Raw genomic sequence first — 17,040 nt, forward strand, 5'->3', positions numbered from 1 at the left:
ATTGTATATTTCATAACTATATTTACATACTTTATATTCTAATAACTCATTTCTCAAATACTTAATTTAAATACTTCTTTTAAGGACGTTTATAGACTTATAGTGAAAATTGGTAAAGATTTTTTGAACCTCTCTTCTTTTTTTTCTCCTGATGAGAAAAACAGAGAGGAAGCCACTATTCTCATGAAATTTAGTGTCTAGCTAATGCTAGGGCTGGGATAATAATTAGAATTTAACTCATTGGAGACTGCTTATCTAGATTTATTGCTATGCCCAAGAATCTCACTAGACTGGAACATTGGATTATTCTGCTTAAAATAGGTTTCAGGTTCCAACAATTGGTATGTTTGATTGGAATTCAGTTCACAGTCATTGTTTATGCTTGTCAGTGATGTGCCAGGGAAGTTGGTACACCAGCTAGATGGAAAGGAGTTAGCTAGGACTGTTGGCACATACTACCTATCTGGGTAGCTGCGGAGTTGGAAGAGGTTGCCAGATTTAGGTTAACACAGATTAGATTCGGGGCTACAATTATGATTAAAATTTATTCTAGTCAGGACTGTGTCTGCTTTAAAATAATTAAACCTAGACTTCAGGCTTTAAATATTAAGTAATAAGTATTTCAAATGAAGTTTCTTAGAAACTTATGCTCTATAGGTCAAACTTCATTTTGTTTTTTTAAATTTTGCTTTGTAAACTACATTGTAATGAATATGCCATTGATTTTCATTTGTTTCCTAAATCTTTACCCTACAAATATTAGTTTCTTATTTATTTGCATTGTAATGTTCTCTATATAATTGCCTAAGTTGAACCCATATGACTCAGACAGAAAATCATTAATACTGAGTTTTACTGTTTTTGAACAGCTTCCTCTACTCTCCCATATTTTATTTTTTTTTCAGTTGTGGCCACAGGCAAAACTTAGTTACATATGCTGGTATTTTAACAGTAGCTGGATTTGTCATTTGTAAATAAACAACATATATTATTTTGTGACTATACCTAGTATTGCTTCCTATGCTTTATCTACATTACAGATAGTATGCTTCTTTTTTTTAAAGAAGTAACTAATTATTACTAACATTTCAGTTTCTCCTAAAACATGCTTTTTTTTTCTTGTTTGGTCTTTTTAAGATTAAAAAAAAAACCCACTCAACCCTACAAACAAGATGGAAAAAGAAACTTGGACTTCTTTCTTCCTTTCACACATTTCCAGAAATTTACATCTTTAGTTACAGATGGCCTAATATATTTCAAAGGAATTAAAAAAATAAGTGGGGCCAGTTTGAACTGATCCTTTGCTACTTCTACAGCTGTCATGGCCATTCACATTTTAGTCAGCCACTGCGGTTGAAAAGCAGATCCCACACCTGTAGGGGGAAGGATTAGTGCACTCAAATATGCTTCCAAGACTTACTCCCAATTTTCTTTCTATATGGGCTTCCGGAAATACTTCTCTTTTGGTGATATATGTAATTATCTAGTTATTGCTAAAACAGCTGCTTCTGCTCTCTATATTTTTTTCAGTGTCTTTGTATTTCTTTCTCTTAAGAAACAGAGTCTTTCTAAAATAAGAACATACCACAAAGCCCTTGGAAATGTGTGGTTTCCAAGATGCATGTATTTGAACTATGAAATAATAACAAGGAATAAAAGTGTGGAGCAGCTTCAGCTCAGGAGAGAGTGTATATAAAGTGTGAATGTCAGGTAAAAGGCATTCAGAAAATGATTAGACAACAGGTTAAAAAAAAGTTAAAGCAACTTTTTACACAATACATGATTGTGATATGGAACTTACTGCCATGATGTATTAAGAGGACCAAAGTGCTTTTAGAAAACTATTTGGGTAAATTAATCAGAGAAGAATCCATTGAGGAGTACTGAACAGACAGAGGCAGACAGAAACTTGAGTGATGAAATCCCTGAGGCAAACAGCCGCAGAAGTTGGCAGAGAACACTGAAAGAAGCATCACTGTAAACTTGTCATTTTCTTTTCCTCTTTGCACAAGACTGAACTGTTGACCATAGTCAGACACAGGATACTGGACTAGGTGAGACTTTTGGCCTCGCCCAGCACAGATGTTCTTATGTTCCTTCTGTTGTTTCCCTGCTTTCTCAATGCTGGAGAAACAAGCCCAATGGGAATGGTATAAAGAAACCCACAGTTTATGGGCTAGTAATGAAGCAGGTGGGATTCACCTCTGAACTGTATTCTGAATTAACTATTTTCCCCTATGTTTTATTAGCTTAACTACTCAAATGTACTGAAACAAAGTCTAAGTTTCTGGCTGCTTTCTGCAGGGGAATAGTTGTTTTCAGATAACAAGACTGGAGGGAGGAAATTATTTATGTACAAGCTTTCTGCTTTCCTGTAATGGAGCTGTAACACCTGTGCTCAGCCTTTGGTATGAGAGGATGCTTCATGACATACCTAGAAGAGGCAGGGGAAAGGACCGTAACATTCTAACCTAAGCTAGGGCCAAATCAAACATCTTGTTTGGCCACCGTCATATATAGAATTTCTTAAAAGTTCATCTGAGTGCTTTAAAAATGATGGCAAAACTATCAAACACGGGGATTTAAATAGTAAAAGGTTAACAGTTCTGTCTGTCTTAACAACTCCCTAAAAAGAGCTGTGTCTGTGAATCGTTGGTAGATAGCTGGGGAGAGCACTAGAGGGCTCCCCGGGACCGTCGCTGGGACTTGGCTCCGGTTCCTGGACCAGAACACGGGGAATGCTCTGGAATAGGAAGATCCAGTATATTAAATGCGGAGGTCCGTGTTGCTTGTCATTTGTCAGTAATGATATGAAGATTTTGTTTAAAGCTTTCCTTTTTTTCTCACAGAACATAGCTTAAATATATGTGTTTATCTCTCGTGCATGTTGGATCCGGGTTGAGAAGACAAATTGTGTGATTCACATTACTATTTTAAAGTTCTTACCAGTTACTTTGAAGTAGTATTTTTCCAATTCACCTCTAATTCTTACTACAGGTTTCATTGTTTTCAGTGGCACTGCACTGAACGGTATGTCACGGTAGATACCCTGCACAAGGAGTAAACCATTAAGCATCTGAGTTCTCCAAACCAGAAGACTGATTTATATCACTGTTTACTGAAGGGATGAGGGCTTAAAGTAAATGAAGATCAGTAAGGACTCGGCTGAGAACCTTGTGTCTTTCCTCTAACCTCCTTCCCTTTTAAATTTAGGGTCATAGTCAGAAGTTCATTGAAGAGTTGAGTGCTTTTAGGAGTTATCTTCCACTGTGGGATGAGACAAATTCTATAGCAGAGTCAGGTTGAGCGAGATTCCTTTTACCATGTAAGCTACCTGCTATAAATCTATCAAAAACAGAGTGAAGTGAGCCCTAAAAGAGGAGTCATTTATTCCCTCTTCCCATTCTCCAGCTATTGCAGAATACATTTTCTTCTTCTGTGAATTAAATATGAAGAGGAAGATGGCCCACGCTTCCTTAAAAGATGCATCTCAAAGTTGACATCTTTTTAGATTCTTCTAGTAAGGTGTTCTACAAGTAGAGCCTCTCATAGCTAAAAAATAAAAGGTCCTGCACTCCTTTCCCAAGAGTTAGAGTGTAGCTGAGTAGTTTCGCTGGTCATGTAGGTGACTGGAGTCTACCATTGCTCACTTGTGACAGATTCTGTAATATAATTCTAAACTATTAATTGCTTCTATAGTTCTGTTTTAAATTCAGCTTAATAGACAGTAGAATTTGAAGTTCTGGTAGGGAGCAACTGCCTTGCCTTAATTTTTGCATCATCTTTGCCTTAAAAAACCTGGGCAGGGTGAATTTCAGTTGTCTGGTCTAAAACTTGTAAACAGATTTATATACCTGATTTCCTCTTTGTTTAGTGGCATGGGGATGGTTGGTGGCCTATTTATGTGTTTATTTATCATTCCTTCTAGCACTTCAGAATAGAGAATCTCAGTAAAGTGCTAGTATATTGTCTTAGCAGAAGGTTTTTTTAAAAAAGGATCTAAGCTCTGACTGTGTCCTGTCCTTGGAGATCCCCCCACTCCTGAGAACCACTCCTGGCTTGCTTTCTTTTCAAGAAGAAACTTTTGATAGTGTTGCAACAATGGAGTAGCTTTTATAATCCATTTTATGTCCAACCCCATAAAAAGGACTAAAAAGTCTAAAGGACTCAGGTATAAAACCTATATTGTAAGTTTTCTCTGTACTTTTCTCATGGTGAAATTAAGACATTTATAACTACTAAAATGTTGAACAATAAGGCCAAAAAAATTAACTCCTCTCACTTGCTGTTGGCTAAGGGGAATAAAGCTAAGCCATTGCTGAGTAGTGTTGAAAGTCCTACCTTAGTGTGTAAAAACAAACAAACAAAAAAACAAACAAAAAAACCGCAACAAAACAGACAAAAAAGCCAACCAAGCAAAAAACCACCCAGTGGTTGTATTTTGTTTCATGTCATTGTCATGATCATTATGCATTTTAGTTTTATTGCTATAAAACACATATTCAGCTTCTTGAAAGTTCATCTAACTTTGCTTTGTTTGCTGTAAAAATGACAGCTTGTGTCATTTTATAGATGCGTATTTCCTTTTTTCCTGTTGCTGCTGTTAGCTGACTTAAAATATGCTGAATTCAACTCGTGAAAGGTTTGATAATCAGCCATGGGTTAGTCATGTTTTCTAAGATTTGTAAAGCTGCCCTTGCTTCTGGCTTCTTGCTGACTTCTGAAATGGTCCTGTTGCACTGCAGATATAAATTGTATTTCTTTTGGTTATAATTCATGAATCATTATACACTAGTGAGACTGCCTTCTCATATTTTCTTTTTTCTTTTTTGTTTTTTAAACTTCTTACAAATCATTTCTGTGGCAGGATGACATGTGTATGTATATTTTATATTTTACACAGTTGTTATCTGTTTAGAAGTTACCTATTAAATAATTCTTGGTTAGTATTCATTGTTCACTTGCTGAACTGATTTCAGTTTTATCAGCCTTTTTTTTTTTTTTTTTGTCCTCCAGAAGAAAAGAATTATATGATATACTTTTCTTATTAGTGTTCTTTGTAATTCTTGGACTAGCTCTCCAAGCTTGGAGACTGGTGCAGATAGTTAAATACTCTCCCTTTTTTCATGAACACATTCTAATGAGTTATTTCATTGTTAGTGGGATTAAAAAAGAAATGATTGTAAAAGTCATACTTTTTTGAACTTTAATTTCCTTTCTTGTACAGTGGGCTAACTGTTGATGTACAAGTGAAAGAATTTTAAAAATTAGCGATTAATTAGGGTAATGCTCACCATTGCATCTGTATTTTGCTGTTCAATGTTTGTCTGCAACAGAGGATCTTTGCTGACCAGCAGATTTTACCTTTTAATAAAATTGGCAGCCTGTCCAAAGATGTGGCAAAGACTTGAAACTTATTTTGTGCACTTTTTTGTTTTACTAAATATACTACATCAGAGCTATTCTTTCATTCTGACCTTTAAATCAGTTACTGGGTGCCTGGTACATGCTTGCTAATGCCTCACCTTGGTTCCACATGAGAGGAACAGATGGAGAAAAAAAGTAGCAGGGATACAGTATGATGTATGTCTTGGGGGGGGGGGGGGGGGGGGGGGGGAAGGAAAAGAAAGAGGGGAAAAGGAGAGAAGTTTCAAAATTTTAAACAAATAGACATAGAATGAATGCTGACTTTCCATGTGATGAATTTTAGTGCACACAGGGATTTTTCTTCATTGTAAGTGGAGGGAAGGATGCGTTCACCTGGGCAGGAAATAGTTCAAAAACTTTATATCCATACATTTTTGTCTTTTTTATTGTTTGATAATACAAAACTATAATCATCAAATAAAGAAATCTTGTTCTGTGTGTACTCTTTTGAGTAAGAACTCTTTACATTGGGCCTACCTCTTAGCTCACAGAAAGAGGAGAAAGAAGGAAAAAAGGCACCACAAAGGAAGAAGGAGATAATATACTGTAGTTAGATAAGGAAAGGAAAAAAATTACTTCTCTTTTGGGCTTTGTCTCGTTCTCATTCTAACAGCTTTCTACTTTTAGCTTACCCAGTGAAATGTATCTCACTATCTTTTCTGCTGGCTCTGCTGCAGAGGTTGTTACCGGTCAATGCAGAAGGATAGTAACTTCTAAAAACTCTACAGCAATTCTTCCAGGAGTAATTTTAGCTCCATCAAGATAACATCAAAGTAGTAATTGTTTGAATTTGCAGCCTTTGTAATAAGCCATAATATATGGGTGAGAATACGTTTTTATATACTAAATATATTCTTCTTTCATAAAGTGTTTGTGTGTTCTACACTAACTACTTCAACCTGTTAATTTAAAATACATGTTGTATTAAGATTTGTCCAAATTCTGAAACTTTAGACAAACTGTATTTAACATTAAATACATGACCACATTTCTCATAGAACTAAATATATGTAAAAGTGGAATGTTTGCATAATTTATATATGTATTTACCATTATAATACATTTTCCATCATTTACTTCACTGTTGAATTAGGAAGTATTGGATCACTGTAATAGCTTCTGTGTGGATGGGATTATAAAACCAAGTAATCTGAAAAAATAGTGTTCTTTCTGTGCAGGCAGCTGCTTGCCTTATAAACTCGGCTTTATGATGGTACTCGTGGGTGTTTGCAGTTGTGTTCCTAAGAAATTTAATGCAATTCTGATGGATAGGTGCAAGCAGCAGAATTGTGGCTGTGAATTTTCAGACTCAGACTGGTTATAAAACAACTGAACTACTGTATAAATGTTGCAATATTACACATTGTGCCTGCATCATTTTAGATATGCTATTTCTGAGAAGATTACCATATTATCTGTGCTTTGGAAAGAAGGGGGTGTACATATGCTATGAATTTGTGTATAGACAAAATGCATTTTCAATATATTAAGTTTCTCTTTTTTGGAGATATGTTACAAAATAATGTTTTATATTCCACATCCTTATTCATCATAAATATTCATCATCCTTATTTCATCACAAAGCATCATACAAATATCCTCTTCAAAATTCCTTCTTTGTACAGATAGTTCTGTCTTTGAGAAGATGGGAGACAGTGATCACAGATGGCAGATGTTAGCCATATTGTTTAGTGCTGTAGTTGAAACTTTAGGTACAGTAGTGAGAAAGACTATTAAAATTCCTCAACTGCATGATGTAGATTATATTTTAGAGTTCTAAATAAGGAAAAACCTATCAGAATGTCTTGAAAGTAAAACAGGTTGTGTTGTTTGTTTGTTTGGTTTTTTTACTATTATTTTAGAGACATATTACTATGTATCTCCTTTGGTTGGTGCCTTTTTCTTGGCTCTAACTCCGATGGGGATTGTCATAGCTGCCAAACACCCAGCTACCAGAACTGTTCTCCATTCAGGATGGGAGCCTGTTATAACTGCCATGGTTATAAGCAGGTAAGTCTATTTATCTTGCTTTGTCTTGACAGACATAGTGTGTCTCTGTATATCTTCTTTAACACCTGATTGTACTTAAAAGAAACATTTAAGGAGCTTCTAGAATGTAGAGTGTGAATAAACTTTAATATTCCCGAATGAGGAAGTTACAAAGTTAAGTCACAGGTGGGAACAAGTGGGGGAGCCAGCAGTAGCCTGTGGCGATGCCTGAGCAGAAGTGTGCTGTGTCAAATGAAGGAAGTGGTGAGCTATTCATCTCCTGCAGTTTCCAACTAAGATTATGCACTGATCAAAGAGATTATTTAATCCAATGAAAGTTATGAATCTTAAAAGTGGAGTGATTGGCAGAAATTCTATGGTCTTTGTTATCCAAGAAGCCTATTTTAATATATGAATAACTATAGCGATGTTAGTCTGTAGCTGAGAACAAGGTAATGAGTCAGGGAGAAAGATGAACTGATAAGAAACTTGTGGCTTGAAGATGTCTAAACCAGATTGCTAAAAAAGTTTTAAAATACTAGTTAATGAACCTGCTCGCCTTATTCTAAATATTGTACTTTGTTTTTCAGTATTGGTGGCCTTATTCTGGACACAACTGTATCTGATCCTAACTTAGTTGGAATTGTTGTTTATACCCCAGTAATTAATGGTAAGACTCTGACAGGATTATGTGCTACTACATATCAATTGATATATCTTGGTTTGAGAAAAGTCTATTACAATACGTTTCTGTTATGTCAATTAGTATCTGGTATATTAATTTCAAGTTTTGATTTTGATGTCAACAGTTATTTAGTTGAACACCTAAGGAGTGCTTCCTGATCTTGCTTGCTACAACCATTAAAACATGATAGAGAATGTGAGAAACAGGAACGTAAATTAGGCATTAAGAAAACTTAAACTGTAAATATTGAAGTAGTATAGTCAAATATTAAATTATTGAATGTTATACTGAAACGGTTATAGCTGAGGAAAATGTAGAGAAAATTTTATTTCAAAGGATTTTCTTATGACCATCCAAGGACAAATTTTCAAAACAGTAATTTACTATTTACATGTAATGTACATAGGTATAAGAACTAACAGGGATGCTACAGTCAAGTAAATAGATTTCTCAAGAAAAATGTGTGTTACTTCCCATGCTTGATACGCACTTTCCAGGTGTGTAAGAATGTATTTGTGAAAATTTGGTCCTTAATTTAAGTATTCTATCTTTTAACAATAGCAAGGCAAATTTTGTAAGAACAGTTAATATCTTATTAGGCTGATGCAGTTTGAAAATGCTTTTTTTTTTCCTACAGTATCACAGGGTTGATATATATTTAGTTTGCAGTAATTGTAGTCACCAGATCTGTTCCCACTGCCCAGCTGTTCTTTTCCCCTTTTGTGTTTCTCCATTTCATTTCTTACATTATTTTGCACTTCTATGTATTTGTTGATTTTTAAACCATTTCTCCAATTACCAAGATGATTCTGACTTCTAATTTTTGGCTTACAAAGTGCTTTTGTAACTTGGCATTTTCAAATTCCATATGGGTATATTCCATTTTGTTTTCTAAGCTATCAGTTAAATGAATTGTGACCACTTGTTTTCCACCTTGATAATAAAATGTTTAGATGGACACTGAGTTTAGTTTTGAACAACGTTGCCCTGATATAATTAATTTTCCAGCGGCTGCTAATGGAAATGTAGCATGGGATAGCACCAAAACATTTTGATAAGCTTTACTACAGTTGAGAGTTAGTATTTCCATTGTTGTGACCATTAAGCAAGCTGTTCAGTTAAAGGAAGAAATTGTATTGTTTTGACAGAAGCACGTTATTGGCAAATTCATGTTAGCTCTTGTTTTACAGCTTTCATATCTTCTAGATGCTTATAAATTGTCTTTTTAATCATTTGTTTTAATACTTAAGTAGGAATATAAATTTCACTGACATACAGATGCCCTCGATCATCCTTTTTGGCCCTTTTACAAGATATATTTTCATTTTCTCCATTACAGCCCTCTGGTATTCTCTAACCTCCAAGATAATCAGTTAGCAAAAATGATGACTGATAATTCATGCATTGTTCATCTAACTCTCTAAGGATGCACTAAATTTAACTTACCCTCAGGCCTTAATTCATATCAGTTTGTGATCAGATGTCACCATTTTTTTGAAAGCAGTAGACAAAAGGAACTGAGTGTTTCAATATTCTGTAGAGCTTGTTCTTCTTTCCCATTAAGGTCCTATATTTTCTTTCTTCTTACTTTTAATATGAAGTATTTCTGTGTTGCCACTTGTGTTCCTTGCTAACTGTAAATTAATTTTTGCACTTCAGCCTTTATGCTTCCTTGCCTGTGCCTTGCCTTTATATTACTTCGAAAATGCAAGTACTTTCATCTACCTTTTGTGTGTTACCATTTTGATTTCCAGATACCTAAAGAACAGGGCAGACATGTTGATCTTTAACTTTTTTCTGCTTTACATCTGTAACTTTTCTTATAATAGTCCTTTTTGCTAACCCCCTGGATTTGCTTCCTAAGAGAAGAGGACTGTTTTTTCTTTTTAGGCAGGTGTACCCAAACCAGTACTCTTGCCAGTGTTCCTGCTTTTCTAAATGATATCCCTTAATTACAAAAGCCAACAACTGTCTGGTGACTGTTTCTTACAGTTTCCCTGCAGGCTTCTATTTCTGCTCCAGCACAGTACCAGAATACTTCTGGATTTTCTCTATAGACTCAGTTATACTCTATAGACTCACTTATTCTAGGCTTGCTACCTACAATGGATACAGGTCTCATGGATATGTGCCTTTCTCAAGGCCTCATGCTCCTACGAGATGTTGCAATGATGATGGTCTTTTACCCTGTAGCAGTTATGGACTGCTCTTGTATGTGGAATTATGCATCCTATTCAAGGTGAATTTCTTTCATAAAAAATGTCTCTGAATCCTGGATTTCCTGCATGTTTACATTTTACCTTTTTAATGTTTTTAGTTAACGATTGGACTTAAGCAAATAATTTTAATTGCTAAGAATGACAGCTTACTATAAACATGCCCCTAGAGAAAAGGGTAAATGTTCCACTTTTTTTCTTATTTTCTTTCATAAGTTTATCAGCAGAATTAAGGCAATGTGCATACATTCTTTTGAACTATCTTTAGAGAAAAAGAACTAGCCAAAAGCTATACAAAGCTATACATAGCCCTGGATGATTAGCTGACAGGCCAAAAGATCCCTGAAGGATTAGGCAGGTGGAAGAGAGGGAAAGCTGGGACTATTGGAACAGACAGGGAGAGAAAGAGGCCTTCAAGAAGGCAAGGACAGCAAGAGGCATGCTTGCAGCTGCGACAGTCCCATAGTGGTCTTGTGGTGATGATTCCTGTGCTGATTTTACCACCTGCATTCAAAATATTGTTTTTTCATAACAAGTTTTGTATTTCTAGACTGTTCTTAGTCCTTGTCATCTGCACCCTGGACTGTAATGCCCGAGAATGTTATTTGCCAAGCCATACCAGGTGCCTTAGTCTGTTGTTCATCTGGACTTTTCATGTTTAGTTCCTTTTCTGGTTATGCATAAAGCAGTCTTTTCCCAGCTCTCAAAGTTTAAACTTCTTCAGTGACTAGTAATGGACCATTGGGGAGTTGTTTATAGTCCTGTGTCTGTATCTTCAGGATCTTTGCTATTATCCCAAACTTAAACTCTACATTGTAAGAAGCAGCAGCTCATACTAAATTCACAACAAGCCTTATAGGCCGAGACTAGAGTCTTGCAACAGTAATACATGGTAAAGTTAGCCTAAGGGCCGTGGCCTGTTACTACCAATAGCAATAATGCTTTTGCAGCACCACTGGGCAACAGCAGAAAACTAAGGATTTCTGGTTTTCCCTCATCTGCAAAAGAGCAGAGGGGATTAATGCGTAAGTGGGGTGTGTGTGTGTGTGTGCGCTAACCCCCTCAACCCTCAGAATTCTAAGGATAGAGGCATTTCTACTGGAAAACATAGAGAAAATATGTTCTGTGTAGAGGATGCAGAGTGGGCCCATTTTATGCTACACCTCCTGGAAAAGGAAATTGTAGGTAGGTGATTTTTTTGGTTGCTGCTAGATTAGCCTCTCCTGAGTTTCATAATTCTACTGGCACCTTTTGATATTGCTGGTCAGTATAGCGTAGTAAACTAGGGCTTAGGAAATCTTTCAGTTAAAAAGCACATCTGTTGACACTCATTTACTGACATAAAAGCTGTGCTAGACCACTTAACAGATGGCTTTTTAAATATTGCTGTTGCAGAAAACTTTCTCTACCAGTGCTTTCCTGGCCTTGGAATTCTCATTGTAAGCTTAAGTAGTGAAAGGAGCTGAGGGCTTTCCTCTCAGAATGCTTTTCAGATACCTTTTCCTTTCTCTTACCTTAACATTTATTGCTCCTATGACACAGAAAACCTGAAAGAAACCAGGGAAACCTGAAAGAAATATTGTAACCTATTGGGATTATGTCCAGCCAAAATTTGAGGACATTGTAAATTTGTCCAGGATTTCAAGCTGTCACTTTTTTTCAGTGCCAGTCGCCATATCTCAAAATCCTGAACAGTATGCACTGCAGAGCTGCCAGGTGTTAGGCTTCCTGTGTGCTCCATTAAGTAGCTTTCAACCTGATCCTGTCTAGATGGTTTGCATATTCTTAGATGTGAGACAAGTTATTTTCATCACATATGTTACAGTGTAGAGCCATAGATCTTTTGGTTTAAGAAATATTGGTCTGGAATTTGAGCAACCTCAAAGGTTCCTACTCCTATTAACAATAACTGCAACTATTTGCCAAGAATATTAAAATAGTTCTTAAGCAGCCAGGCATTTATAGTCAGCTTTACTGCTGGTGGCCAGAAGTATTTCACAACCACTTTTCCATTTTTCCCATTAAACACATTTCTGGAGATGAATAATTATTTTTAATTCTATGATTGGTTGGGTTAAATTGTAACTCTGCTTTTTAAAAATAAATAAATCGTTTTGTGGTTTCAACCATTGTGGTACTTACAGACTACTTGAGATTTAGATGTCTGCATTTGATGTACTGAAGTTCTGAATAAAATAACTAAGCCCAAGCGTGGCTGTGCTTCAGCCTAGATACTCAAGTTGATCTTTATGTTTTCTAATGGATGAGATGGTTAAAACTTGCAAATCCTCTTACAGAATCACGGTGTGTTGAATTTGGCTCAGGAATTGCGATTTGCAAGATTTGCAAGTAACAGAGTTCCTTTTGTGCAGACAACAGATAATGCCTTTAGCAATTATATGCTTCTGAATATGCAACAGAAATGAACTAAGGTGCAGTTACCAGATAGAGCCACTTTTCCCTCCATTTTCATTGATGCTTAGAAAAAACATTGTGAGATATCTTCTAAGTATTTGCATTTCAGGAGTTACTGTATAATATTACCAACATGTTGGTAGACTTTACCCCGTTTTTATGCATTTTGTAGAATGGAGGTTCTGCAAATTAATTCTGCAAACAACCTGAAAATCAGAAATGCTTTGAAGGCTTTATGTAGAAAAACTTGTTTTTGCAGATGGTTTGAAGCAATACTCTTTAAGGGTTACATAAAGCTGTTGTAGTATTTCCTACTCTTTGGCTGTACATATTGTAAGATTATTTGATATCTGGAGGGAATAAATGTAGATCAAGGAATATGAGAAACCCCTTTGAGAAAATATAATACAAAACTTACTGAATGCCTGTTGTCTGGGAGATGAAAGTTAAGCTTACTTAGTATATTCCCCAAACCATACCTTTTTTTATCTATTAGTAGGAAAAAGTGAATGACAAACTTCAAGGTTTTTCAGAGAGCTTTCACTGTAAATTGTGTGCTTTGGAGAACACGGAAAGAAAATATCCAGAAACCATTCCTCTTCAAAAAAGAAAATGCATTTTTTAATAACTTTATCTATTTTAATATCTTATAGCATAGTTGTACTCTCAGCTTTAACACAACAGAGAAGTGCTTTCATTAGAAGATAACCATTGTCTCAGACACTTGAGCATCTGCAATGTGTCTCTGTAAATTACAAGGGAAAGCATTAGTGTACCTGTATGGTAGTAGAGCAATCTGGCTGGGTAGCAAATTAATTTTTCTACATCCTGAATTAGAATGAATGTGATAGTCTCAGAAGATACCTATACTGTATGAGAACTTTATAATTCAGTCTTTATTTTCACATGAAAAAGGCAGAGGGTTTCAATTCTGGGTATTTAATTCTGATGCATTATTGAGTAATAGTTTTACTATTTCTTAGTTGCTAACCTGTACATGTAAATCTGCATATTTCATGCTGTTAGAGATATGTGTTCTTTCTTTTACGCCTTGTAAAATTTTTACAAGATTCTTGTAATTATTAGTTTTCATGTCAAAATTATATCCAGAATTTTTTCAGTTTTTGACAATCATGGAACAATTTTTAATTAGGCATAAGAAAGAAATAATTTATAAGCCAAATGATACATAAACTACTCCATTTTAAAATTTAATAGTTTGCATCTATAATGTTGACTCAAAGGCTTCTCTTAAAAACCATCCCTAGAGGAAAAGCTAATAATTTCCAACTGTTTCGACCCAAACATTTTTAAGTATTAAAAGAAATGTGACAAAGTACAGAGGAAGATAGAAAAAATATGGATAAAAAAACAACATACAAAAATACCTAGTTAAGGTAGGCTTCTATTCCAAGTACTTCACTTGCATAAAACATGATTTTTTTGAAGTTAGTGATAGAGAGGTCAGGGCAAAAACTGATCTTGAATTTTCTGAAAGATAATCCGATTATTCAGAAATTTAGAGATTTTGGTCACTATTGTAACTGAGATTATTTTCCTTCCTTTTCATTTCATTTTTGTAATACAAATGATATCAAAGAGCAAGTTGCTGTTGAACTCCAGAAAGACTAATTGGCTCAACTGACTATTTTGAACTATTTTGTACTCAGGAGTGCACAAAAGTGAGGATGTTCTTGCCTTCCTTCTCTTGATAGATTTACAGGAAAAATCAGTTTGGGAATTGTGTTGGCCTAATTCTTTCCTTATGTGGTTATTAATTGATTTTTGTCCCATTGCACAAGCTATATTGTAGATGCTTGGGAACAACATGGTATTCTGCCACTGGTTAATCTCTCCCCATAGAACAGGATTACTAAAAATCTTTAACCTCAATGAACTGATACACATATGGTTTGCCATTCCTACACAATTATTTGTGCGCCTTGCCATGCAACTGCTCTTTATAGTCTTGTGAACAGTTATGGCACTGGTCATTAAAGCTGAGTATGTGGGCTTTATCTTGTGGTCTCAGTGCTTTCATAGGAGGCATTTTCTGCAGGAACCTTTCTTTATATATATTATATATATTTAAGAAAAAGGAAAAAGGAAGAATGAGATGGGGACCTACAGGAGAGGAAGTAACTTTATAATTAAGTAGTTGAATACTGCTTTGGAAAATTGCTCCCATCTATTATACAGTTCTCCCCTGGTGTTAAACAAGTACCTTAAACCAGATTTTTTATTAATTAGTAATAGCTTAATTCTTCTCTTTTTCTGGATTCCTTGATTAGAGATTCTGCATCTGACCCACAGAAATACTAAACATTTATTGATACAAATGAAATAATTGAGAAGTCTGCTTTAAATACTAAAACATTTGGGGAAAAAAATTACTTAAATACTTTACATTGGATATTCAAAACTGAAAAATGCTCTTTGCAGAGAGTACAAAAATATCACTTCACAGGTATGTGTTAAAAAATGCATTAATGTTTGTAAAGTACTCAGATTTATAGCAACAAGCACCACTGAAAAGCAGAAAGGAAACTAGTAAGTCTCTCTTCAGTCCAAGCTTTGAATAGTGCACATTAAATAAGACTATGAGGTATCCGTTATATGCTAAGGATAAAGAAAATTATCAAAGTGATGTTTAGTTAGGCAATATTTTTTGACATTGAATTAGAGGTCTGAGAGGAAGAATAGTAGCTGTATTATTTGACTGCATCATAATTTATACCAATTTTACCCATGGAACATTTATGGGAAGGTTATAGGGCTGCATCTAATGTGAACTTTGGCTGTGAAACACCTTGATTCCAGGTGTCTGGCCTTTTGCAAATAAACTAAAACCCTGAGCAAGGGGCTTCCCACAGTGTCTGAAAGACCATGAACTACCTTGGAAAATCACAGGAAGACAAGTACCTTGTCTGCTCAAGATTAAAAATTTAGAGTTCTTTTCTAAGGTTAGGTGGATACATCTGTTCTTCAAAACCAATAAATAAGTAGTGCTTGCTCTGCTCATTTGAAACATAGCTGAAATAGAATTGGGAGGAAGAAGTGGCTTTATTTTTTATAAAATCACAGAATCATTTAGGTTGGAAGAGATCTTTTGAGATCTAGTCCAACCCCCTCCTAGAGCAGGGTCCACCAGAACAGGTTGTCCAGTAGTGTGTCCAGTGGGGTTTTGAGTATTTCCACAGATGGAGACTCCACAGTCTCTCTGGGCAGCCTGTTCCAGTGTTTGACCACCCTCACTGTAAAAAAAGTGGGATTTTTTGTATTCAGATGGAATACCTTGTGTTTCAGTTTTTTCTCATTGTCTCTTGTCCTGTCAGTGGGTACTGCTGAGAAGAGCCTGGTTCCCTTGTCTTCATCCCTCCCCTCAGGTATTTATGTACATTGATAAGATCTTCCTGAGCCTTCTCTTCTCCAGGCTGAACAATCACAGCACTTGGCCTCTTCTCATATCAAAGATGCTACAGTCCCTGTGGCCCTGTGTTGGACTCGCTCCAGTAAGTCCATTTATTGTACCGGGGAGCTCAGAAATGGACATGGTACTCCAGATGTGGCCTCACCAGTGCAGAGTACAGAGGAAGCATCACCCCTCTTGGCCTGCTGGTGACGCTTTTCCTAATGTAGCCCAGGATGCTGTTGGCATTCTTTGCCATGAGGTGGGTTGCAGGGTCATGGTAAACTTCTTGTCCTCCAGGAACCCTGGGTCCTTCTCTGCAGAGCTGCTTTCCAGATGGCTGACTCCCAGCCTGTACTGGTGCATGGGGTTATTCCTACCCAGATGCAGGACTTTTGCGTTTCCTCTTGTTGAACTTCGTGAGATTCCTCTCAACCCAATTCTCCAGCCTGTTCAGCTCCCTCTGAGTGGCAGTACAACCCTCTGGTTTATCAGCCACTCATCCCAGTTTTCCCTGGAAGATGATACCCTGTTTATCAAAACAGATCTGAGGAAAAGAAGGCCGGTGTGTTACCCAGCATGATGGATGGTCTCAGATTAGTCTACGTCCACCCATCCAGCTTCCCTTTAACTTCTATTTTTTTCACCTGTAGCAAGGGTTATGAGACACAGATTTGCTATTATTCTTTAAGCTGCATTGATGTAAAGTACTTTTAATGTGGTTTTCAGAGTAGCATAGTTCTATTAATAGAATCACTCTCATAGGCCTGTTCGCAAATACATGATATGGTTTTTGGCTCTACTTTGAGTATGGTTTTGTTAGACAAAAATGACCTGTGATAACAATTGTCAGAAGTATTCTTTCTTAGCCCTTAACTGACTCAATGAAATGATGAGGT

At 36.0% G+C, this 17,040-nt stretch overlaps 1 protein-coding gene across 1 annotated transcript in view; it reads left to right on the top strand.

The window, feature by feature from the left end:
• SLC41A2 (solute carrier family 41 member 2) overlaps window positions 1-17,040 on the top strand; it is a 60,697-nt gene that overhangs the window by 23,900 nt on the left and 19,757 nt on the right. The window contains exons 7-8 of the mRNA XM_074825893.1: window positions 7,290-7,437; window positions 8,007-8,086. Of these exons, the coding sequence (XP_074681994.1) occupies window positions 7,290-7,437; window positions 8,007-8,086 (228 nt within the window). The remainder of the gene's footprint in view (window positions 1-7,289; window positions 7,438-8,006; window positions 8,087-17,040) is intronic.

This window comes from Strix aluco, chromosome 5, assembly GCF_031877795.1.
Source record: "Strix aluco isolate bStrAlu1 chromosome 5, bStrAlu1.hap1, whole genome shotgun sequence".
NCBI classification, from domain to species: domain Eukaryota; kingdom Metazoa; phylum Chordata; class Aves; order Strigiformes; family Strigidae; genus Strix; species Strix aluco.